The following is a 24,352-nucleotide window of genomic DNA, read 5'->3' as shown; positions in this document are numbered from 1 at the left end:
CTCTGGCTAGCAGGGCAGCCTTTTCAGCAGACGCTCTTCTACATGCTGAGGAGACTGAAGAGGTTTTTGAGCTCCTTGACTTGTGTGAAACATTAAAGATGCTGTCATGGGATTGAATCTTTGATTGTGCAATTTTTTCTCTTTTCCACACATCCACATCTTTCATACAATATTCAAAATGTGTCATTTTTGGCTCAAACCAGTCCACATGATCCTCCTCTCTCTTTTCCTCTGATAAAAGCTGTTGTACGGATTCATGAACACTGCACAAGTCATCTATATTTTGTTTGAACATCTCCAAAGCTTCATTCACATGTTCCACATTCCCATCCTCCACAAGCAAGGCCTTCATTTTGTTCATTTTCCTTGTGCATGCTCCTAATTTCCCACTGCGGGAGGCTTTGAGTGATTTTAACTATGTTTCTGCATCAGCAGAAGTCCTGGGATCGTCCGACATTATTCATTTATTTGTTTTTAGGCCGTGCGTAAAAGACGTTGCGCTCGTTTAATGAGTCTCACAGAGCACGCCTACTGGCTTCCTTTGTTGCACAAACAAATTCAATCACATTCTTTTCACAGAAAATCCACAGGTATTTACAATCCTCCTCTAATGTGTGCATCGCCGTTATGATTTCCTTTTAGACTTTAACACGTCCGACATTCCAATCAATGCGTATACGCATTTATTTACTAACGACCGGCCCAGTCTGTCAGCTCCGGTGTGTCCCTCTTTTCCGGTGATGCAAACGGTGTGTGTCTCTTCCTTATGGAGTTTATCGACTTGATGTAATGGCATCCAAGTTTTCCTCTTGCCACTATAGAGCGGGGTTGACGATACGCAATCCAAAACAATAAGCAGCCGAAGGTTTTCAGTCAAGAAAATGTAATTTATTAACAAAAAAGTATTGATTTAAATAGTCTCAAAATAACAAATCTAAAACAATATTTCGGCGATATAAAAAGTATTGACTTAAATAGTCTCAAAATAACAAATCTAAAACAATATTTTGGCGATATACTTTCCTATATAAACTAAACTATACTTTGTTTGCAGTCCAATTTGCAACAACAATCTCTGTCTGCAATTTGCGGTCGAAAAACTGTTCCGCTCCCCGTCTCATCAGGTCTCCGAGCACCCCGGCTCTCCTTAATTACCTCACTTAAATACACACCGGAAGGTACAAGGAAACAGATCATATTTACGATATAAAATGAACAATCATTTCATCAAAACATATTCACCATGGCAATATAAATCATTTTCCATCATTAAATCATTTATCAAATTATGAATCTAAATAATAACTTTGTGGCTCTAACACTACTCCTTCCACATACTTTCAGCTAGAGACTTAAATCCAACTTTAAAATGATCACAAGACCTTCAGCTATAAAACTTGTTATTCAGATTTTTGATATATTTTACACTTTTTTAGATATTTATCTTAGTTTGGAGCTTGGTAAAGAGGCCTTCTTTAGATTTTAGCATTAGTGTGTATTGCGCAGCTCGTTAAGTCGAGAGTGCTTTGATCTCAAATCAGAGTGGAGGAGAGCTTGAAATTTGCCTACATCTTTTTTTTTTAAACCTGCCATAACTCCCAAACCCAACACTCATTGGACGTAATTGTATGCTTGATTTGTAGGAAAACCTCTCTTACGTTGAAAAATAAAATTAAGCAAAAAATTAAACTAAATGCCTCTTGAGGGCATGAAGTGACAAAACCTTTCAACATGTCTCCATTAAGGCCGATTGTAAATTCAGCCTGATCTTTCGTCAGAGCAGCAGCTGCACACCTTTAGTAAATCTGCCAAAAATGCTTCATTATTGACCCGAAAATACACAAACAGCAGACGCTCGTCAGGGTCCTGAGATGCTGCACGCGTTGACATTTTACTGATATCAGCTACCGTTTTTGAACTATAGTTAGAAATGTAAGAGGTTTATCTCTCATTCAGATCGATGGAAAGGCTCTCCTTTCACTGCACATCTCCATGGTAACCTCTGATCTCTGCAGACAGGTGTTTGATAACGTCGTCACCTCAAACACAAACACACAGACTGTCTCAGCCTATTTTCTGTCTGATGGAGACTTCATACTGAGTTCAACATGTTCCACATATTTTATACATTATTGGTGACGTATGGTTTTAGTTCAAACGTTTGCAGCTAAAATATTCTGCTGCCTTTCAAAGTGTTTTTTACTTTCTTTTTTGTCTTCTTAATACACATTCATTCACTACTACTTACATTTAATATCTAACTCCTTCAGCCTACTTTCAGCTACAGAAAACATTCATTCACTATTACATTATTCAGCTATTTCAGGACATTGAGGCTATACATTTTGTTGTTTATACCTTTTTTAAACCTTTTCTTTTAAATATTAAGCTTCTTCACTATTTTTCCTACCCTTCCAGTTTAACATTTCACTTTCAAGTTTTCAACAAATTCATTACAAAGCATTTGAGCTGTAACAATTTTGAATCAAATCATTTCACTTTTCCGCATTTCTCCGCTTAGTTCAGCAACACACTTACTTAGTTTCTGTAGCTAAAAGCAGCTACAGAGACCATTCAGCTAATAACATATTCAGCTTTTTCTGCATTTTCAGCTAAATTCAGCAACAAATGTACACAGTTTACAGCATTCAAACGCATTTTCAGCGGGAAATGCATTTTCTAGTTATGATTAGCTTTTTCTTCACAGACGAGAATCAGGGGAGTTTATTAGTCTAGTTTTATCAGTGTATGATGAGGCCCCTTCTGAAAAATGCTTGTAAAACACCAAGGCCCTCTGTAACAAAGAATGCTCATTTCTGAAGCTGCTCATATGCTGTCCATACATTCTCACTTACTGGGATGCCTTTTCTCCACTCATATGGTTCAAATGATGTGACGCCACCAGAGCCATCCTATATTACAGTAACTAATTAGCTTTGATGTCTTGGGGTTTGTGCAGATTGTATTAAAGTCTTGTCTAATGTTATAGATATACACATAAAGTACAAATAATCAGCTACACATTATGTTGCCCGACTTTCCGCAGAAGGTGCTGTGTCAGCTCGCTACAGAAGAAGACGATGCTGCAGCGCAGGCATTAATGAAGGGAACGGGTGTACCACCTAAAGAGTACCATGTCAAAGTACTTAGGAAGGTATTTGCCTTTATTTTTATTGACATATTTGTGCCTTTGTTGATACTTTATGTATGTAATTAAAGCAGTACTAATTCCTTCATTTCAGATGGTGGCAAAGCTGCAGGAAAACATTGGGAACAGCTGCAGTTCTTTGGTCGACATTAATCAAAGGTATAACACAGAAGTAACCAGAGCTGTAACAGTTATTTTCCTAGTTGATTAATCTGCTGATTCCTTTCTTGAATCATTTTTTGGTCTATAAAAATCAAGAAATAGTGGGGGGGAAATGATCATGTTTTCAACAGCCCATTTTAAACTGTTCACATATCTTGTTTGGCTGTCCTACAGACAAAATCAGAAAGAAGTGAATCCTTACATTTACCAAGCAGACACGTTTTAGGGACTTCTTTATGAAAAATATCCACATTATAAAACTAGTGGCTGATTAACTGACTAATTGCTGCAGCTCCACTAGAATCAAGCTTCTACTAATGAAAAAGTCTTCCCCACTTACGTTATTGCTGGCATGCAGAGTGGTATGCAATTTGTCAAAATTAGCGTAAAATCTTAACATAATAAGATTGGTATTTACTTGCACTATTTTATATGTTTTATTATGTTGCACTGTTGGAGGAGCCTGTGAGCTAAGATTTTCATTGACATAACTACATTAGCTATGTACAAATGACAATAAAAGCTTTGAATCTTGAGATGATATGACACTTTTTTTTCCTTTGCAGGTCATTGATTAGAATTTCAGATAATGCAGATTTTGTCTCGGTGCAGGTGTTCGTGTGACAACCTTCTGGCAGCGTCAGAGGCTTGTGTCCCCCTGGTCTCTCTCCCCGAGGCGGCTCCTCTCATCAGAGCTCTGTTGCAGCAGCCAGCGACTTGTGTCAGGGCAGCACTCAGTCAAGACTTCCTGGACGCTCTGACCTCTGCCTACTCCAGGTAGGGAGTTCCTGCTGTAAAACCATTTTTTTTTCATTTACTGTATTAGATGAATCCTTTTTGGAATATTTCAGATGTTATATAATTAGGTGCTGTTTTCTTTCAGTAAATGCGTGTTATTGGAGGAGCAGGAAGTAGTCTCTCTGTGGTATCATAGCCTGTCCAGTCTGGAGGAGGCAGTGCTCAGTTTTCTGGAGTGTGTTCTCCCCGACACAGGTTACACACCACAGGAGCTGAAGCGGCAACTGGCACAGTCCTTGCTGGTGGGTACTTTTTTTGTTATGAGGACTCAAAATCCTAACTTAAAAACCATAAAGGCATGCGTTTCTGCGATAGATGTGATCTGATTTGCCCAAAACATGTTTCAATTATGATACTGATTTTGTTTAGGGCTACAATTGTTTTTCTTATTAATAAATCTGCTGAATATAAATGGCCAAACGGTGTCAGATATTTCTGCATCATGATTTACCAGAGCATGAGGCGACATCTTGAAATTGCTTGTTTTGTTCAACAGTCCATAAGCAAAAGATATTCAGTTTGCAATGAAATGAAAAAGACATGAGTGAATTTCTCTGTTGAGAAACTGGATCTCGTTTATTTTTAGACATTTTTGCTGGGGTGAAAAAATACTGATGAATACATGTTATTAATAGTCTCCCACTTATCATGATAATGGTGGATGAAATAGGTGAAATGTTCGATTCTTTTTCAAATCTGGTTTTTACAAGTGCTTTCTAGGTAAGTGTGTAGTGGAACCCAAGATTTAAAGTATATTTTTGACCTTTTTTTCCTCCAACATCGTTGTGGGAAGGAGTTGGTTTTTGAGAGCCAGGCAAAAGAGCAAAGTATACTGAAAGGTTTTTGTGGACCTGGAATTGTTATTTGATCGTGAGAGTGCTTCTTAAGCATATCATCAAATTGTGATACTGCTGTCGAGTAACCAATGATGTTCTAGTTTGATCTTCACAGTTAGAGTTGGAGAGAAATGTGTAGATTATTATGTCATTGTGCTGTGGCATTTTCTGCTGCATGAATTAGCGGCATTGTTCGTAAATTGGTGACATATTGCTGTTGTTAAATGGGTTTGTTATTAACATAGTTTGACTCATCTGCCCTGCATTACAGAGTCTCACATCAGAAATCACTCCACACTCCATGTGTTTTTAGCTCCATATTGAACTGCTCTGTAAACTGTGAAACCAAACAGCTTGAATATAAGGCCTGCTCATTTATTTTGAGGTATGGCATTTGTAATGTTTTTGTATGCATAGTTCTTGGTTCTTCGGTGGATCTTTATCGACTGTTTTTGCCTGGCTAACTCACGCCATTTGGCTAAGCTCTGCATGCATCTCACATCATTTGGCTAGCTCTAAATGGCATATCACATCATTTGGCCTGGGCTACGCAGCTTTACTGTACTGGGTAAGTACTTAACTCTCTGTCACTGGAGACCTTGGCCTACTCACTTTATATAACTTAAAACCATGCCTTGTTCAAAAGTAACAAGTGATTTCTCATTTATAGGTTGTTATGGTGTTGTTCAAGATAATGTCCTCATTACTACAATGCAATCAGAAAATACCAGCAGTGTTTTGTGTTCTTTTAACTTGGCCTCCAGTGGCTGCTTTTTATCCCATAATATTTTGGAACATGCTCATAGACATATAATCGCACAGACATATTATGCACCCAGTCTGAGAAGCAAGGATGACAATGAAATGATTACATGTGTCCAGGGTTGGGAGGGTTACTTTGTAAATGTAATCAGTTACTGATTACTGAATACATGGCTCTGAAAGTAATCCGAATACAGTTACGCGTCTTAAAAAAATAATCAGATTACTTTTAGATTACTTTTGGATTACTTTCTTTTTCCATCACAGATGTTTTGGTGAACAGGAGACAAAAAAAGCAAAAGGAAACTGAACGTGTTTTTAATGTTTTTGGCTTATCAAGAGCACAACTGAAACATAACATCTGAAACGATGCAACAACATAATCAACTTTTTGGGGATGCAGCTTGGGATGTGAGGAGTGAGGGAGATGGCTTAGCACGGGCGTGTCGCCTTCTGTCCTGCCAGTGTTGGCAGGACATGAATTAAAATGTCGAACTCGGACTTCATTTTAAGGACATGTCGGCCAGGGGTGTAGAGCTATATTTGTTTAACCACCGGATTGGCAAAACAGGAGAGTGTGTGCACCAGTCTGCCTTGATCTATGAATTCATGTCCGTGACTCTCACAGTATCTGCTGCCCACAGCTGTTTTAGAGAAGGAAAACCTCCTTCACTTCATGAAATCTGTGCAGCGCCAGGAGGCAGCGGGAGGGTTAACTCAGCCTCTGAGAAGAGGAGCGCGCAGTGCCTTTCACGCACCGCCTTCGCTGTGTTTACCTTCAGAATCATAAGGCTAAGAGCGACCGCAGGCTGATGTGTTTTAACCACACACACCTCTACACACACACGACTTAAACGCAGACTTTTGTTCTTCCATGTTTCGTTGTTATTGTTTCACTGAGCGGACCCGCCCCTTTTTTTTTCAAACGCTCCCTTTTTTGGTCCATCTGCGGCGGTAAACGTGTTTGTGCACTGTGATGATTCGGCTGTACCTTTTAATAATGAATATTAAATGTTGTGAGGAAATCTTTCCACCAATAATTCCACTAAGTAATCCAAAATGTATTCACTTCAGGTTTACGAAAGTAACTGTAATCAGATTACTCGTTTTTCAAATGTAACGCGAGCTGAATACAGTTACTGGATTTTTGTATTCTGATTACGTAACGCCGTTACATGTATTCCGTTACAACCCAACCCCGCATGTGTCACTAAAACTACACAATTCCATAAACCTCAGACAAAACACTTTAAAATCTAGACCTATCTATAAAGTAATTATTCACCTGGTGGGCAAGATGTACAAATGGAGTGGAGGGTAGGAGGGTAATCTATTTGGACATGTTTCCTACAAATTGTTTATGCCAAACATCTGTGCCAAGCAATACAATACCTTGTGCATACAGTTATGAATGGAGTCCTATTTACCTAGGTTACTGATTGCCTTGCCTTTTGGGAGTTTTAAACATCAACAAAACAAGAACCTACCTGTCTATCGCCTCGTGTTCATTTAGGCAAAGTTTGTAAGTTGTGTCACTCCTGTGTTCCCCGAGTGATGGTCCACTTGAGCGAGCTGTGTATATATATATATATATATATATATATATATATATATCAGGCTAGAATGCACTCGTTTTCAGTTTAAGAACTATCCAACAAAAGTTAGGATGGATTGGAACACATTGGTGTACATGTTTATGAACTGCTAACACCAAATGTACGGGAATATGCCTGCATGTCAATTGAAGAGCCAGTATAAAAGTGTGTGTGTGTGTGTGTGTGTGTGTGTGTGTGTGTGTGTGTGTGTGTGTGTGTGTGTGTGTGTGTGTGTGTGTGTGTGTGTGTGTGTGTGTGTGTGTGTGTGTGTGTGTGTGTGTGTGTGTGTGTGTGTGTGTGTGTGTGTGTGTGTGTGTGTGTGTGTGTGTGTGTGTGTGTGTGTGTGTGTGTGTGTGTGTGTGTGTGTGTGTGTGTGTGTGTGTGTGTGTGTGTGTGTGTGTGTGTGTGTGTGTCTGTCATGTTGGCTGTTTACTTTCTGTTCCGCGATGGAACTATTTGTTTACCCTCTCATCCATCTCTGATCCACCTCTGTTTTTATCACCTTGCTAGTTCACACGCACATGTGTGCATGCATGCGAGCCCTGACACACATATAAACATAAACTCACATGCCTCCGGCCGCCATGCTCTGTTTATGATATTGCATCTGGTATAGCGTGTCAGGCGTTAAGAGGGTGGGAGGCATACGTTTAGGTTTCACTTAGCCTTCAGGTTGTTTGGATGTCACACACAGGCCTGTCTGTCTCTGTTGTTGTGCATGTGTGCAAGACCCAAACTAAAATTGAGAGGCGTACCAGCTGACTGCCTTGTGTCTCCTCTCTTCTCCCTTTCACTCACTTGTTTAAACTGCAATCAAAAATGGGAAACATGAAATTAAGCTCACATTCCTCACTTTGGCCAGTCCCACCGCTCTGATCTAATGAGAGACACAAACCCAATAACAATAAACACTCACATCCTGGGCCTTCCTGCCAACGAAAAAAGATTTTTGTTGTGTGTTGTAATTGACCCCCCTTGAAATATTAGTGGTAAGTTATGGAGGAGGATGCTCAGAAAACCCATCTGTTTTCAGAAGGGGCAACTATGGCAGTCTGCACACACGCATGCATGCTGGCATGAAAGCCACATACGCAGGATCACACTGACACACATAAAACGCAGGCCAACGTATTGCGGATTCCAAACTAAACAGTAACATGCACGACACGTTTTTTTAAATTTGATGCTGTGCAAAGACAAAAGAGAAACAGACATGGCACAATTGAGGATGAAAGCACTTGATTAGTGTTGGATTATTGTAATGACGCCATATAAACACTGGGTGGGGCTGTTCGTAATGATTGACCTCACTTAGTCTCCAGTTGGTCTGTTACCCTGGCCCTTTTCATTACATTTGGAGGTACATGTGTGCCTTGACAGGAGGAGGAAACAAATCTTAAACGCCTCTTTACAGAAACGGGTTTTAGGTTCATTTTCGGCTTTGATGTACTGAATGCTTTTTAATAGTGGGCAACTGTGGCTGTGGTGATCTTTCAACCAGAAGGTTGTTGGTTCGATCCAAGCCAATGCAGTCAATATGTCGATGTGTCCTTGGGCAAGCTACTTAACCATGAGTTGTTCCCATAGAGGTTGTTCCCAATGGCATGGCCAACTTTGTATGAATGCGAGTGAATGTTAGCTTCCTAGAGCAAGTGGCACTGCTGTGTGTGAATGAGGTTTGAAAGGGTGAATGGTGACTCGTAAAGACTGGATAAAGCACTATACTGTATAAGTAAATCCATTTAAGTACAGTCCATTTAACATTTAATAGACGCTTTACTCCATTATTAACTGATGACACAGATGGCAGGTTTAAAATGTGCTGTATGTGATTCAAACAAATAGAAAACATATACATGTATGATTGTGGTGCTCTTTAACTACATATGCTGCTCTTATGATGAAGAATATATCCTTATAGGAGTGTTCAGGGAGAAAGTGAGACTAATTGGGGACTACAACATATATAAGCGTGTAGAGAGAGGCTGAAGTGGAGAGTACAGCTATTAAATGTTTGCAATGGGGCGTTTTAGAATGTGTTAAATCTAAAACACATGATGAATGTGCATTAGGCAGAGATGAGAGAGTAAATGTGTGGGTGTGTGGAGGAAGAACTGAGTGGTTAATGAGGAGAGAGTGAGAACAAGGGGGGACAGTGGCTCAATGGGGGTGTATAGATGATGCAACAGTGACATCCAGTGGTCATATATCGTAAGTTAATATTGCAATTTGGTTAAAGGTCCCATGTCATGGCCATTTCTACTGATCATAATTCCATTGTTGAGGTCTACTAGAATATATTTATATTGTGCAATGTTCCAAACTCACATTGTTTTCTCATAAAGCATCTCTGTATAGTATGTGTATTCACTCTCTGTCTTAAACGGCTTGTTGGAGCTCCTGCTGTGAGCCCACTGTGCTCTGATTGGTCAGCTCGCCTACTCTGTTTTGATGAGTCCACCACCGTTACAGCGGCGTTTGTTAGCATCCATAAAATGACACCAGTAATGACAAACAGATGAGAATGCTGCGTTGCGAGGCTCGCTGCTGCGAGGAGCAGACAATGTTAGCTGGCTTACTGGTGTGGTTTGCGGGTCAGCAAGACACAGCGAAACCCAGCCCGAGCACGCTCGCACACACACACACACCACACACACACACACACACACACACACCACACACACACACACACACACACACACACACCACACACACACACACACACACACACACACACACACACACACACACACACACACACACACACACACACACACACACACACACACAGCCTGGCTGTGAGTCTGTGGGTGTGCTTACACACAGATTCACAGCCTCGCTGTGTCCCGCCGTCTCAGGCTGAGAAATCTGCGGAGGTGCAGCTGAGAAAAGATTGAGTGTGTGTGTGTGAGGAAGTTAAGGACTTAACGTAACAGCTCAGCGGACGTAACGTAACGGCTCCGCGGGTTGGTCCATTTGGACCATGGGGTACTCGTTACGTCACAAGGTTCCCGGAAGAAACAAATGGAAAAAGAGGAATCTCCAACGAGGCGTTCTGGGGCAGCATAGACAGGTATTTTCTGTGTTAGAGTTTTACTCTCTACAGGGTGTACTTTGAGGGTTTTTGACTCTCCAGACCGTTTACATGCATAAAAAGCTACATAACACACAAGGGGACGCAGGACATGGGACCTTTAAATTAATAGAATGGATTAGTGAAATAGATTATCATGTGGTTATCATCAACTTTTGTTTACTGTCAACATAACATTTACATATCTTTGAAGCAACAAAAAGAAAATTGCAGCAAATTCTACAACATTTTTAAATTGAGTTTTTTGTGTGTTTCAGCCTAAAGCCTGTGCTCAACACTGCTCCATATTTCTGGTTGTGAACGACATCTTCAGGTGAGAGTTGGTGTGTCATTTTGAGGCTATGTGTGCTAAGTGTTAAAGGCTTTTAGTGTCATGTTCCTACCCTGATAAAGTGTGTATTTCTGAATGTTTGTTGACGTACTGCAGTGGCATTCCCAATAATGGCGTGCGTGTCCGACAGATCCTTCCTTAAGCAAGCTGAAGGGAATGAGTCCGTCAAGTATCTCATCCAAAGCTTTTCCAGCTGTTTCTTCAGGGAACTGGCTCTGCTGCAGCACAAGGTATTCCTCAAGTTTCCTGCTAAATATGTGAAAGTCAGACTTAAATATTTATTTGGACAATTTCAATTTAACAATTAGATTGAAATCCAAAATCATGAAGCCAACTGTGGTTACAAGAGCAGACATTGTTTTAATAAAAAGGCCGCATTTAATACTACTGCTGCTAAATTTGATGACCAAGGAATTACAACATGTTCCTCTTTATTACTTCATATATGACTGCATGTAGCAAACTTTCAACTTTACAAAGCTGTCTACTTATTCGTATTTACCATCTTAGCTGGGAGTACAAAAACACTACTATGCTATAAACATGGAACACCCCATGCAGGCAAAATCACTTAACATTTGATAAATCTTCCACATCATTATCACTTCATCTCCAGCTGGCAGCTCGCTACTCACACTACACAAACACAACAGTTCACACATCTGTCTCGATGATAATAAATAAAAATAGCTTTTGGAGCATCAATTTGCAGGTATTAACTTTGCACAGATAAAACACCTGTGACATGTGGAAACCACTGTGAGCTGTAGCACTAATGTGTCACTACGTACATTTCAACTCTCAGGCACCACAGATTCTCTCACATACACATGAGTCTGCAGGGAACCTCCATGCACACATCCTGTGTGCCTGTGGGGAATTATCAGGCTCTGACATGTCAGTCATTACTGTCAATAGGACGGAAAACACATGTGTTACAACGTAGGTGTGATGTGCTAACTAATTAACAGTTCTGTGGATATAGTTGATCTCCTTTTCACCTCTGTAAACCAGCAGATGGCAGTGCTACAGTGTATACGCAGTGGAATTGATGTTAATGGCTGAAGTCACACTGCACTAAACGCTCCCTATTACACGCTACATTACACATTAGCACCTACTGTATCACTGTTACACAGACTACCATTCAAAATGTCATTTCTCAGGCTTTCAGAGCACTGGTGTATGTGTTCAAGGTAAAAATGATTTACATTTATGAAGCTCAGGAAAATGTGTGCTTTGTGTTTGTTCAGACGAGTGGTTCTTTGAAGGCCTCGTTCCCACAGTCACCTCAGAGTCTGCTGATTCCTCTTTGGACCCGGCCGTCAGGTCAGTGTACACACACACTCATCCATGTATGCGTGTGTGGCTGTGTGTGTAGGTATCTGGATATTTAACTCTTACACAATGCACAAAACCCTGTATTGATAGAAGAAAGTCTATCAGGTATTATTTATCTGTGGGTCAACAGAGTTTTCCTGCTGCAGAGTGAATGGGCTCTTGTGTGTGAATCAATTACAGTTAGTTAACCACACTCAGTGTTTTATGTTAAATATAAAAGTTATAAGACATGATGTGGAACAGTAGTTATACGCAGTGTTGGTTATCATATTAAATAAATACAGAAGTGTATTGAGTTGCCTGTTTTGTACAAGCTACATTTGACTTCTATAACTAAAATCATACATTTTCTAACACAATACACAATAATGCATATTATTATTATTCTTTATTAAGATGAATACATTTGATCTAAAAGGAAAATGTAACACCAGTGTTTATCTATGGGAACATTAGATACTGTTAATGGACGCCTAGTAGGTGAGTGTAGGCGCACAGGGGAGCAGCGCTTATCAGTGTGTGCCCAGGCTGGCCTGTAGGCAGGAATGATTTACATGAAGCCATTTAGGGACACACTGGAGCCCAGCCAGAACTCAGAGTTAATTATTACTGTGTGTGTGTGTGTGTGTGTGTGTGTGTGTGTGTGTGTGTGTGTGTGTGTGTGTGTGTGTGTGTGTGTGTGTGTGTGTGTGTGTGTGTGTGTGTGTGTGTGTGTGTGTGTGTGTGTGTGTGTGTGTGTGTGTGTGTGTGTGTGTGTGTGTGTGTGTGTGTGTGTGTGTGTGTGTGTGTGTGTGTGTGTGTGTTTTACTTGAACCTAAACGGTACTATGAAAAGTAGACATTTTGAGTTTTATCATGATTTGTGCTTCCTCTGTAAAAAGTTATAAATGAAGACATGGCAGTGTTAAAGTATTCTGTAAAGTGTGTGTCAGCCATACTGCAGGGCTTTGGTACAACATTGGGTTTGTGGTAGGGGAGTTATTTTCCAAAGAACAATGTGGCTTGTGACAAAAAAACACTCTGATCCTTTAAGCACTAAAGAAATAATAGCTGGAAAACAGGAACGTCAAGTAGTTCAGTTCTGCTTGGAAAATACTTGGGCCTGATGTTTGTGAAGTTGTAACTTGTGGTACCCTCTAACTTCACTTTCTAAATGTGTCTTGCATTTAGAAGCATTCTGCATTGTAACATAAGAATAGTTAGATCTTCTGGGAAATTAGCTTATTGGCTCTCTTGCTGAGGGTTATATTGGAAGAATGAAGCCACACTTATGTCGGTACACCAATAGGATGCTACTGCCAGCAGCTGCTTAGCTTAGCTCTGCACTAAGCCTGGGAACAGGAGAAAACAGCTAGTTTGCCTCTGTCAAAAGTCAACTCAATCTGCTACTAGCACATAGCTCACTCATCAGCTCATTTGTTTAATACAAACAAAACCCAAATGTAAAATAGTGCTGAAAAAAAACCTTTTTCAAATTACAAAAACATTTCTGGTTCCAGCTACCATGTGAATATTTGCTGGTTTAATATGATTGTAAAGAACATATCTTTTGTTTTGTTTTACTATTAAGTGGACACAAAAATATATAACTGGATTCTCCTCTGAGGCTTGTGTCTGCATTTGTACTATTCTTCTGACATTTTATATACCAAACAATGAATAAAGAAAATGACAAATTCATCAATAGTGAAAATAAACTCAATTGTGGTAAGGATTCTTGTCCCCACTTTGAAGTTGCCAGGCAACAGCTAAGAAGTTGTGTATGCATTGGCAAGAAATAGTCCCTTACATTACCCACCATTAAGCCAAATCCTGTTTTTACTTTTACCCTTGATTTTTTTTAAAGATTAAACATATGACATATTATAGCTTTATATTTACTGTCCCAATATGAGAGTGGCATCTTTTTATATACAGTAGAAAGGAAGCAAATAAATGTATTTTCCATAATGTTGAACTATTTCTTTCACAATGACTAGATAGCTGGCTTTGAATGTTGTGCACATCTAGACTGTCTTGGTGCTTCTATGTGCTGCAACTTAATATTTTGTATACCTGAATCTGTTCTTGCAGAGATGCCTCAGGAGGCTTGGCGACATCACCTGAACTGGCTCAGCTGCTCCTTACAGAGACTGACCGAGGAGGAAGAGGAGGGGGCCGGAAGCAGAAGCACCAGGTTAGAGTGAGAATATGTTCTTGTGGGTGTTTCTTATTTCCATGAGCTTCTGTTGAGGGGATGTTTAGTCAGAGGTCCTTCCGGGTGCAGTGTGTGGCTTCTCAAACCGAGTATGAAAGGCTATGAGCTTCGGAATGAGAGAGCTGTTGAGAAATCCGGTGTTAAAAAACCCCAATAAGAGCCGGAAAAGGAATATAGACGAAAAACCAAAGGAGGAAAACATGCCACGTTATTATGAGGTATAGAAAAGCAGAGAGTGAGAAAAAGAGGACAGAGGATACTCATAAAAAGCAGAAAGCAGAGGGCTGACTTGACACCCTTCAGCTGCGGTTTTTAACAGGGCCCATTATTCCCACCGCTGCTCTTTCTGGAGCTCCGAGCTAAACTCCCAAAACATTGTTCTGAGCCAGCGTTGGAGAAGAAGCATGTTGTGTTGCTCACAGTGACCAATGCAGCTGCCAGGGCTCTGCAGAGGGGAGTTGTGGGGGAAGAGGAGGATGAGGAAGAGAGGCATAACGACGGTATTATGGACATTTGAGAAAGAGACATTCTTATCTCTCTTCTAGCTCCAAGTTATAGTCTCTTGTTGCAGCTGTTGGAATCTGCTTTGGCTCAACTAAAGGCAAAAGAGAGACCCACGGGACGTATGACTTGAGTCAGAGCTTAAAAAGTAAAAAAAGAACAACCCTAAACTAGTCACATTCTCACTTTTGCTATCCAATTTTCTGTGGTCCCACTTGTTTCCGACGGGACTACCAGAAAAGAGAGTGAAGTATTATAAATGAGAAGAAATAATGAGATTCAGTATCTAATTTTGAATCAGATCTGTATAAAGCTTCGTGTCTCTTTGATCATCCATTGTCCCCGTCAGTGGGAGAATTAATATTACTGACAGCCACTCTAGTTGTGGCTCATTAGAAAAGCTCTTATCATGTAAATGACCCCACTCTGTTATTGTAGGGCTGGGAGGGTTCAACAGCTAATTATTTCATTAAAACTTTGCTGAACAACTTTACTTGGTTCCATTGGCAACTTGTTAACATGTATTTTAATATCCCCCCTTTCTCTCCTTATTTTCCCAAGTCGTTTTTTAATGTTTGGAGAACAATTTGGTTGTACACTGGCGCTTCCTGTGAAAACCACCCAAATCACCTTAGTTTATAGATATTAAAACCTATATATAGCCCTGCAAGCTAAATTACCCAGGAAGTTCCAGTAGAATGCTTCGTTTATAACCCACCATTACAAACTGAAATAGAAAAAAGATAATACATTTGACCAAATGTTGTATTTAAAGGTCCTCTTGTGGTTTTTGTTCAAAGTTTTGAGCTCTGTCTCGTAGTATGTGGACTTGCTGACTCATTTAATCAAGATTGCTGCCATGCTAGCAGGTCAAATATATGTATTATGCTCAAGGTAATAGCTGATTTTTACTTTAAATTATTCAGTTATTTCTTTAATAGTATAATATTCATGCTGCATGCAGAACAGACAAAGGGAAGGGTCTAGCTGCAGTCTCAAAGTCTCCATTTTACGAGGATCTTCTGCTTACTCTATACTACTCTTATAGTAATTGCTCAGACAGTCAGACAGTGCTGCTTGCAGAAAGTCCTTCAGCCCCCATGATGCCCAGCGTACGGATAAAGGCAGCTCTCTGTGTGTGTTGGTCTGTTCTCTAGGGGGCACCTCAGGGTGTTTGAGGCCTGGTTCCTGCTGATCCAGTGTGCCCACTGGGTGCAGGTGGCCGTCCAGCTGCTGGCCACATCGCAGCCTGCGGACTGTGGCCCCCCCCTGTGGCTGCTCACCTTCTACCACCACCCCACCAACAGAGGGCACCACAGAGCGTCACAGCTGGTAATGTTTCAAAAACAATATTGATAAAATATATTATTACAAGTTTTTTTTAAATCTAATTGGTAAACTTGTCCAGACATTCATGGTCCCCAGAGGATATATCCCCTGACCTTTCCCCTAGTATCACTTACATTTCATTGTTTAACTTTAATTTATGACCAAGTACAAACCTGATGTTATTTCCATCGGCCACAGCTGTACTTTGTGTTTAGTGCTAATTAGCAACGTTAAAGATGTTCAATGCTAAACATTTTATCTTAAAACATCAACGTTAGCCTTGCCATAGTGAGCGAGTTAGCATGCTGGTCTCGAGCTTAAAACACTACTGTGCTCAGTTTCTTAAAGAAGTAATTGTGGTCTTGTTTACCATTTCATTTGGAAACCTTTGTATGTATAACTTGAATCCTATATCGTTGAGGTCACTGAGGGAGGAACAATATCAAAAATCTTTTGAGTAAAGTTTAGCATAAAGAAATGTCACCTTTTGTCTTAAGTTAGCCTTTGTGTGCACAGTAGACTGGAGTAAAATACGTTATTTGGTAACCGGGAATCAAGTTTGAATTGAAACCCGAAGAATCAAATCGTATAAAACCAAAAAAAAATTCCCTACTACTGATGTGCCGAGCTTTGTTTGATATGACTAGAGAAGGTAGTAGTGTGGATATATCCAGTCTATCTATAGCACGTGTAATATCATAACTCAACAACATGACACTTTGAATGGTCTGTTGTCATGCTACTTGTAGTTGAAAGCCATGGAACAAATATAGAGAAAGAAATGATACATTATTGATGATCTGAGAGGGGGAGAAGGAGACAGTGGCGATGTAGTATTGATTCCTCAGTGAGTGTCTGGCCCGCTGGCCTGAGTTTCATCTCTCTGTCTCCTGTGTGTCCGCCTGCTCTCGTAACCTGGGAGACTCACTGTCGTGCCCGCCGTCTCTCCCTTTACGATCGTTCAATCAACAATGAATAACTAATCAATTGATTTTAGTTTTGTAGGAAATAAACTTAAATCAATTATCTTGATTCCAGCGTGGACTGTGGATAAACATGTCAGCTGTGAATAACTGTATCCTGTTCTGTGTTTCCAGGTACATGCCAAAGAAGCATGGGACCACCTACGCTCTCTGTTCTTAGCTCATCCTCTTCCTGTTGACCGTGTGCAGTCATTGGTCACTCTTCTGTCCCCAAAACCTCAGCCAACAACACCGTCACCCTTTTTGATCCTCAGTCTCTTAGTCAACTTCTGTGTTTTCTTCCAACAATCGCTGAGTGGGTCAACAGAGATTCTACAAACGGTGAGGAAAGGATTTATTTTTCTTCCACCAAAAATCTCTTTCAGACATTACCTCATCTTGTTCCACACATCCCATGGTTAGTCATGCACATGCACTCGGTGTACATTTTGTCCCGATACAATATCTTTTTTACTTGGGACTGGATGTTCATTTTTGACCTTATAAAAGCAGTTGTCATAAAAAAAAATGATACCTCGAGGTCCACTTTATAGCTTTTCTGGAGCTTTTCCCCAGTGTCACACAGTATTTATTTAATGGCTTCAAGCCCCTTATCTTTTAAAGTAATACCATTTCAAGTGACCATTTCCTGGTAAAGCTGTACTACAACAATCATATCTTTTTTTTATCTTGTATCTTTGTGCGTGTGTCCAGGTGGTGAACCGGTCTGGTCTGGTTAATGAAGCCGTGTGTGTTCTCAGCTCACTGGAGCTCAGACTCAACGAAGATAACTGCTTATCAAGCGACACCAACAGAGTTCATCTCAGGATCAAGGCACTTCAAAACACACTAACACATATGTGTGCAGCATTGAATCCTGCCAACACACACACACACAAACATTAATCACAGAGCCACGCAGCAGTGAGTTCATCCTCGACGCAGGTTTTCTCAGGGCACCTTTGCAGAATGACAAATAGCCAGGCTCTTGTCTACATGTGCTGCGGTGCGGTGACAGGAGTGTGTCAAAACAACACAGCAGGGACAGATTATGTGGAGAAGCTACAATTATATGTGCAGACCACACACACACACACACACACACACACACACACACACACACACACACACACACACACACACACACACACACACACACACACACACACACACACACACACACACACACACACACGGACACACAAGGACACTTGAGCAGTGACAGATCACACTATAAAGAAGCAGCAGCTCGTACATTGTGTTGAAGTCCTCCCACTCATAAAATTAGCTTACAAAAAGAATCCTTCACATTATACATGCTGACTGAAAGACATTTGTTTTTGGAGAAAAGGAAAAATAATTGCCACTTATCTTTGTATAAATACTATTTGTTTTCAAATGTTTCTGTTGATAAGATATTGAAAGAGTATTGTAAATATGATAAAAATATAAATAAATGGATGTCACTTCTTTCTCTTTGTTGTTTCATATTTCTTCATTATTTAAAAAAAAATGGAGAATTACTTTTTCATCGTTTCATTAATTTGAAGTGCAGGCATTTATATGTCCCATTTTCATTTACCCTTCATTATGCTTCGACTGAACATTCTGTGTGTGTGTGTGTGTGTGTGTGTGTGTGTGTGTGTGTGTGTGTGTGTGTGTGTGTGTGTGTGTGTGTGTGTGTGTGTGTGTGTGTGTGTGTGTGTGTGTGTGTGTGTGTGTGTGTGTGTGTGTGTGTGTGTGTGTGTGTGTGTGTGTGTGTGTGTGTGTGTGTGTGTGTGTGTGTGTGTGTGTGTGTGTGTGTGTGTGTGTGTGTGTGTGTACACACGCGCGCAAGTGGGTTCAAAAGCAACATTTAAAAAATGATATCCCCTTGTTTGAATACAATAGAAGAGTGTTCTTATTGAGGTCGATATTGCAGTCAACACAACGGTCTGACCTCTTGGAGAAGTTGTAGTGAAGCATTACACCTTAGTACACAGTTTGTTCAGTGACTTTTTAATCCAGAAATATAACATATTTTCACCTGGTTTGTTAAAAAATGACTTGGATTTCACTCAACCTTTATGTATGACAGTATAAAAGAACTACCACCAGAAATAGGTTATACATAATCATGTTTAGGTTATCTGAAAATGTATCTGGCTCTAATAATTCTACTTATTAGCATCACATCAGTTTAGTAGGCAGGCTGTACTAACTCCAGGTTTTCTTCCTTCAATGAATGCTTTAAAAAAGTAATGTGTTTAATATGAAAATGTTTTTAGCTTCAACATATCAAGTCTGAGGATTATTTGTTAACATAGCAGTTACAAAACCCTCATTTACACGTATTTTCCAGTGTCATTACAGGACAGTGGCCAAATGTAATTTGTTATGTATAAATATGACTCACCTGAAAGTATTTTCTATCTAAACTCTGAAGAACCAGATCATGGCTTCAGACTAAACACACGTGAAGTCACACCTACACACGCAGAGAAACCTAAACACAGCAGCTCAGGTTCTTTAAACAACGATGGCTGTGCAGTGTTTTCATCCATAGAATAGCTCTCTTTTCTTCCACTATCTATCATTTAGACAGGTGGCATAATGTCATTTGACTCTTGTACCACAGCGTAATGTGGTAAACCACCCTGCATCCTTATAAGAACAGTTTGTATAGCTTTTTGTTCACAGTTATTTATTTAGACATGGACAGAGCTGCCTCAGAACATTGCCAGTTTGCCTTGGCTGTTTCCACCCTGCCGAGTGATTCTGCAGCGTCTGCCCCCCGACGGAGGAAGAGGAGGTGAGCGCTGGACCCTCGCAGTCTGACTGGAGTCAAGCTCCCGTCAGCTCCGTCTGTAGTTGGAACCTGGAAGAGAGAGAAATGTTCAGATTAGAGCATTACAGAACATCTGGGATACTTTGATATCCTGGGGCGGAACAGTTGGTATCTCTCTGCTAAAAATACTGTGTGTGTTCAGTCTTGACAAAGAAATCCACATTAGATATTGTTTGGCCAAAAACAACAAAATATTTGACGGTTTAAGAATCCGTTGTGAATAGATCGACCATTAGAGTTGTTGAAGGATCTCTTTAATTAATTACAGAACAGTATTTAGAAAATAACCTGCAGTTTTACAGTAAATACTAATGAAAACACAATTAGGGCTGCAAAGAACTAATCTAAAAATGTGTTAAATATGTTGATGAATTGTTTAGACTTAGGTTTATATTAGCAAATGTGACCTATTTTCCAGAAACCAAATCCCAATCTTTAAACTGCCCATTTGTTCAAGTCCAACCGAACACAAAGGCAGGCAAGGCAAGGCAATTTTATTTATTGGCACTTTTCAGCACGTGGAGATTCAAAGTGCTTTACAGACTAAAAGCAAAAGACATTTAAGAACAAATACAGCATAAATACATTATTAAAAAGGCATTTAAAAACAGGCATAAGAAGCAAAGGTAATGAAATTAAATAAATAAATAAACAGCAGGTACAGAATACATGACTAAAAAGGCATACTGTAGTGTGAGTATTAAAAGCAGCAGCAAATAGGTGCGTTTTTAGTCGGGATTTAAAAATAGGAAGTGTTTCGGCGGACGTGCACGATTTAGGCAGTTTGTTCCAAATTGTTGGGGCATAATAACTAAAAGCTGCTTTTCCAAAGATATTCTTATCATTAAATCAGCACTTATTCTTATTGATTATCAAATGTATTTACAATGAATGGTCTGTCGATGAACTAATCACTGAATGGACACATTGTATCAGCAATAGATCCACTACAGTATGGTGAAGGTTAATACCACAAACAATGATTTATCAGCCTGGCTCTACAAAGAAGGTCCAAACCAAACGTGTTAGATGTGTTTATGGCATACATAGTGTCCTAAGATAATTACAGTACATGGTTCCATGAAAGTCTTACTTTAAATGCATGAAATTGATAAATGATCTCTTTATACAGTAAAATACATAACAAAAAACAATCAAATGAACATTGAGACAACAACGTAGATGTAATCATTCAACGACAAAAAAGTATATTTTGAAACAAAATCCAGAATCCTTCATTTGTCCAATAAAGGTTGAGACTCGTGCTTTTCTTTGCGTCTTGTTGGGTGGTTAGTGGACTGGACTCCTGTTCCTGCTGAACTGAGCCAGTGGTTCTGTAGGACTGTTAATCAGTTCAGTAGGCACAGGAAGCTAGCCCAAATATCTCTTTCTCACGAAGCACTGGTCAGCTATGTATTCATAGTTTTTCATTTTTTTTGGTTTGAAATGAATCAAAAAACAAAGCCAACTCAGACTGCGTTCGGCTTTGCCAAACCCACAAGAAACCGCACTACTGTAGGTTCCTTTAATCCGCTGAGATTGTTGGATTTTACCAGCTGGTGAAATGTTTGGTTGATACATTTGAAACCTCAGCAAGACCACACTGCCACACTTAAAATTGAAAAAGTTGCCAACCATAATCTAATACAACAACCCTTTCAAATGTACCTGAAATTAAGAAACAATCAGTTCAGTGAAGATGCATGACAAAAAGAAGACGTGGCCGAATACATTTATATTCAGTTTCTTTACACTCTGTTGCTTTGTCCTTTGATGTGCCGAGCACCATTTCCCTCCCATTAGAGAGTAATAAATCACCTTTTAGATATGGGCTCTGATGGCAATTCCTCTCTTTTACAGGTCTTTGATGGTCATTACTCTTTTAACAGCCCATAAATATAGGGTCTAAAAATGGAAGGCTCCACATGGCCCTCATTTCTAATTCACACATCTGTCCTCGCTTAGTCGCCATTTTGTCGTTGTGAATATAGAGTGCTATAATACCTCCTCACGCCTCATATACTGATCGCCCAAAAAAGACTTAACAGTCCTAAAATACACTTCCATCCATCTGCCACTGTTTTGATTAGGGAGCAATTGGTCCAGAACTGTGTAGCTTTGCATCAGAATTAGCTGTAATAACAGTGGGCTGCACCCACGGCAGTGAGTTACAGTACAGAGGGTCACTCATTTGAACCTGAAGGTCTCAACCATACATGATTTATTCTTTGCATGTAGTGCAGCTGGAGTTATTGACAGCTTGGAGTCAAAGCAGAAATATGTTTTTTCAGAGAAACTTTTGTTTGTTAGGAGGATGCAAATTGAGGTTGTTGTATAACAGCTCCGCAAAAAATCTATTTCTAAGGAAAAGCGAGTCAGACTGAGATGTATTGATCATTGTTTTGGCAGCCTGTGCTATGCTAAATAGAGACTTGCATGATAAACCTACTCATGTTGCTGAGAAAGTTTGTCTTTATTTTTGTTAAACTGTTTTTTTCATGTTGAAAAACGTTTCTTGAATAATTTGAGAACCCTCTTTTAGAAAACTATTATTTTTAAATTACTGTAAGAGTGTGATGTGAACCAAGTGACGAGTTCTGCTTCCTTCTTATCAGTGTGGGCCTTACAGGATCACAGCCTTTTGTTTCTCTGAGACAAATCAATATAGCAATTTATCGCACCGTAACTCCACTATAGAAACACATAATTGTCCAAATAAAGTGAAACTGTCATCCCTACAGTAAATGAAGGAAAGCTCTGAAGCTGCTGCAAGATGTTCCTCCTTTGATGCATCAGTCTGGTCTTCCTCTACACTTTGTGAAAAAGTGTTCAGTGGGAATCCGTCTGCTTTATGGATCTCTGTATCTTCGCTTCCTCGTGCCGAGATTAGATCGAATCAATACATATCAGCTAGAGAGGCACGGAGGGCACTTTTCACTGCCAGAGTGATGTGAAGTTTAAAACCTAAGGCACTTTGAGTACTTAGAGGATGATATCGAGCACTGGAGTGCTGCAAGCCATGTCAAGCTTTTAAACTAGTTACCATGCTTTATCTAAATTAAACTGTCAACTTAAAGAAATACTTTAACATTTTGGAATGGCGTAACATCTGAAGAATTATAGCAGAAAGTCACTGCACTCAGCCAGTAAAGTTCAGCACATTACTCACTGTATAACTTGTTATTTGTCACACTTTGGTCAACAAACATCATATGACATGTGAATTAAAAAGGCTTTAGAGGTGCTGGTAGGCAGAATTTCTTACGATATGTTTTCCAATCTTTCGGCAACTCTTTAAGCGGGCAGTAGGTAGATCAAGCATGTGGAATAACTTTAGTGCACACCGAGTGTCTGCTGTTAAAAACAGTGAATTGTGGAGATGAAGGTGAGTGACTGTGGTGATGATGCTCCATCATTGATGAAATATCTGTCAGCAGCGTTGGGGTCTCCCCAGGCCTCATTAGCACTGGAAGTAGAGTCTCTCTGCTGAGGTACTTGGCTCTCACCTTCACTAGAACTACAGAGCGTGCAACTGGCATCATCTGCAGGATTATCTATTATGTTACGTAACTGAGAGGAGACAGAGGCAGGGGTGGGAGTAGAAAGGAAGATGAAAGAAGTCAGAAAGAACAACAGGCAAAGCAGGAGATCGTGGAGCGCCGCTCATTAGTAAAAAAGCGTTTTGAATTTGTGAGGATGCTTGTGTGTTTAATTCTTCTGAGTGAGAGGGTCTCAGTGGAAAGTTTTATAGATGCCAGCAAGTAAAGCTGGAAAGAGCTATTTCAATTGAGGTTAACGCAGGATAGGGAAGAGAAGAGTGAAATGAGATAAGAGAAAGAAGGGAAAGGTCAGGATGCAGCAAGAAGACAGTAGAGGACAGAGGGGTAAGACTTTGGTGACTGAAATGTATAAACACACACAGCCACCACTGTAAAAACTTAAAAGCACACTTGTGTTCTCTCCTCTGTCACACACATTCATTGTCTTCCATTGTGTGCTTGTCTGGGTCATGCTCTCCTCAGGTGCAGAACTTAGCCACTGTGAACAAAGAGGAAATCAATCACTGTTCACCAATCAGCTAAGCCCTGTGCCTGGCTGGAGAGAGGATACAAAACCTGTCTGGCGGACTGGCCTGTACACACACACACACACACACACACACACACACACACACACACACACACACACACACACACACACACACACACACACACACACACACACACACACACACACACACACACACACACACACACACACACACACACACACACACACACACACACACACACACACACACACACACACACACAAAAGACCCACATCAAGACCCTCCGGCCCCCTCATCAGCCTTTTTCTTCCTCCGCACTTCCAAATCTTCATCTCCTCAAACCCAATCACGCACTCTTAGATAATCACATCTTCTGTAGTTTTAAGTTTCTGGGGGATGAATGACTTTGTGTGTGTGTG

The 24,352-nt window shown here is 40.1% G+C and overlaps 2 protein-coding genes across 12 annotated transcripts in view; one reads left to right on the top strand and one right to left on the bottom strand.

The window, feature by feature from the left end:
• Window positions 1-18,527, top strand: part of fancc (FA complementation group C) — a 39,414-nt gene extending 20,887 nt beyond the window's left edge. For both annotated transcript variants that reach the window (XM_079688876.1, XM_079688875.1), the window contains exons 5-15: window positions 3,047-3,154; window positions 3,243-3,307; window positions 3,923-4,087; window positions 4,194-4,350; window positions 10,653-10,708; window positions 10,857-10,956; window positions 11,980-12,055; window positions 14,140-14,242; window positions 15,922-16,096; window positions 17,191-17,397; window positions 17,770-18,527. In XM_079688876.1, the coding sequence (XP_079545002.1) occupies window positions 3,047-3,154; window positions 3,243-3,307; window positions 3,923-4,087; window positions 4,194-4,350; window positions 10,653-10,708; window positions 10,857-10,956; window positions 11,980-12,055; window positions 14,140-14,242; window positions 15,922-16,096; window positions 17,191-17,397; window positions 17,770-17,961 (1,404 nt within the window). In that variant the 3' untranslated portion in view covers window positions 17,962-18,527. The remainder of the gene's footprint in view (window positions 1-3,046; window positions 3,155-3,242; window positions 3,308-3,922; window positions 4,088-4,193; window positions 4,351-10,652; window positions 10,709-10,856; window positions 10,957-11,979; window positions 12,056-14,139; window positions 14,243-15,921; window positions 16,097-17,190; window positions 17,398-17,769) is intronic.
• Window positions 18,528-19,037: 510 nt separating this feature from the next.
• The window catches only part of aopep (aminopeptidase O (putative)), a 68,723-nt gene continuing 63,408 nt past the window's right edge, over window positions 19,038-24,352 (bottom strand). For 6 of the 10 annotated variants that reach the window (XM_079688452.1, XM_079688455.1, XM_079688460.1 and 3 more), the window contains one exon: window positions 19,038-19,912. In XM_079688452.1, coding sequence (XP_079544578.1) covers window positions 19,879-19,912 — 34 coding nt within the window. In that variant the 3' untranslated portion in view covers window positions 19,038-19,878. The remainder of the gene's footprint in view (window positions 19,913-24,352) is intronic. The other 4 variants (XM_079688457.1, XM_079688458.1, XM_079688462.1 and 1 more) reach the window with 2 other exon arrangements.

The sequence above is a fragment of the Notothenia rossii genome (genome assembly GCF_949606895.1).
Source record: "Notothenia rossii genome assembly, chromosome: 6".
Lineage (NCBI taxonomy): Eukaryota > Metazoa > Chordata > Actinopteri > Perciformes > Nototheniidae > Notothenia > Notothenia rossii.
Note: the sequence above shows the minus strand (reverse complement) of the source record. Positions and strands in the feature narration are given on the sequence as shown.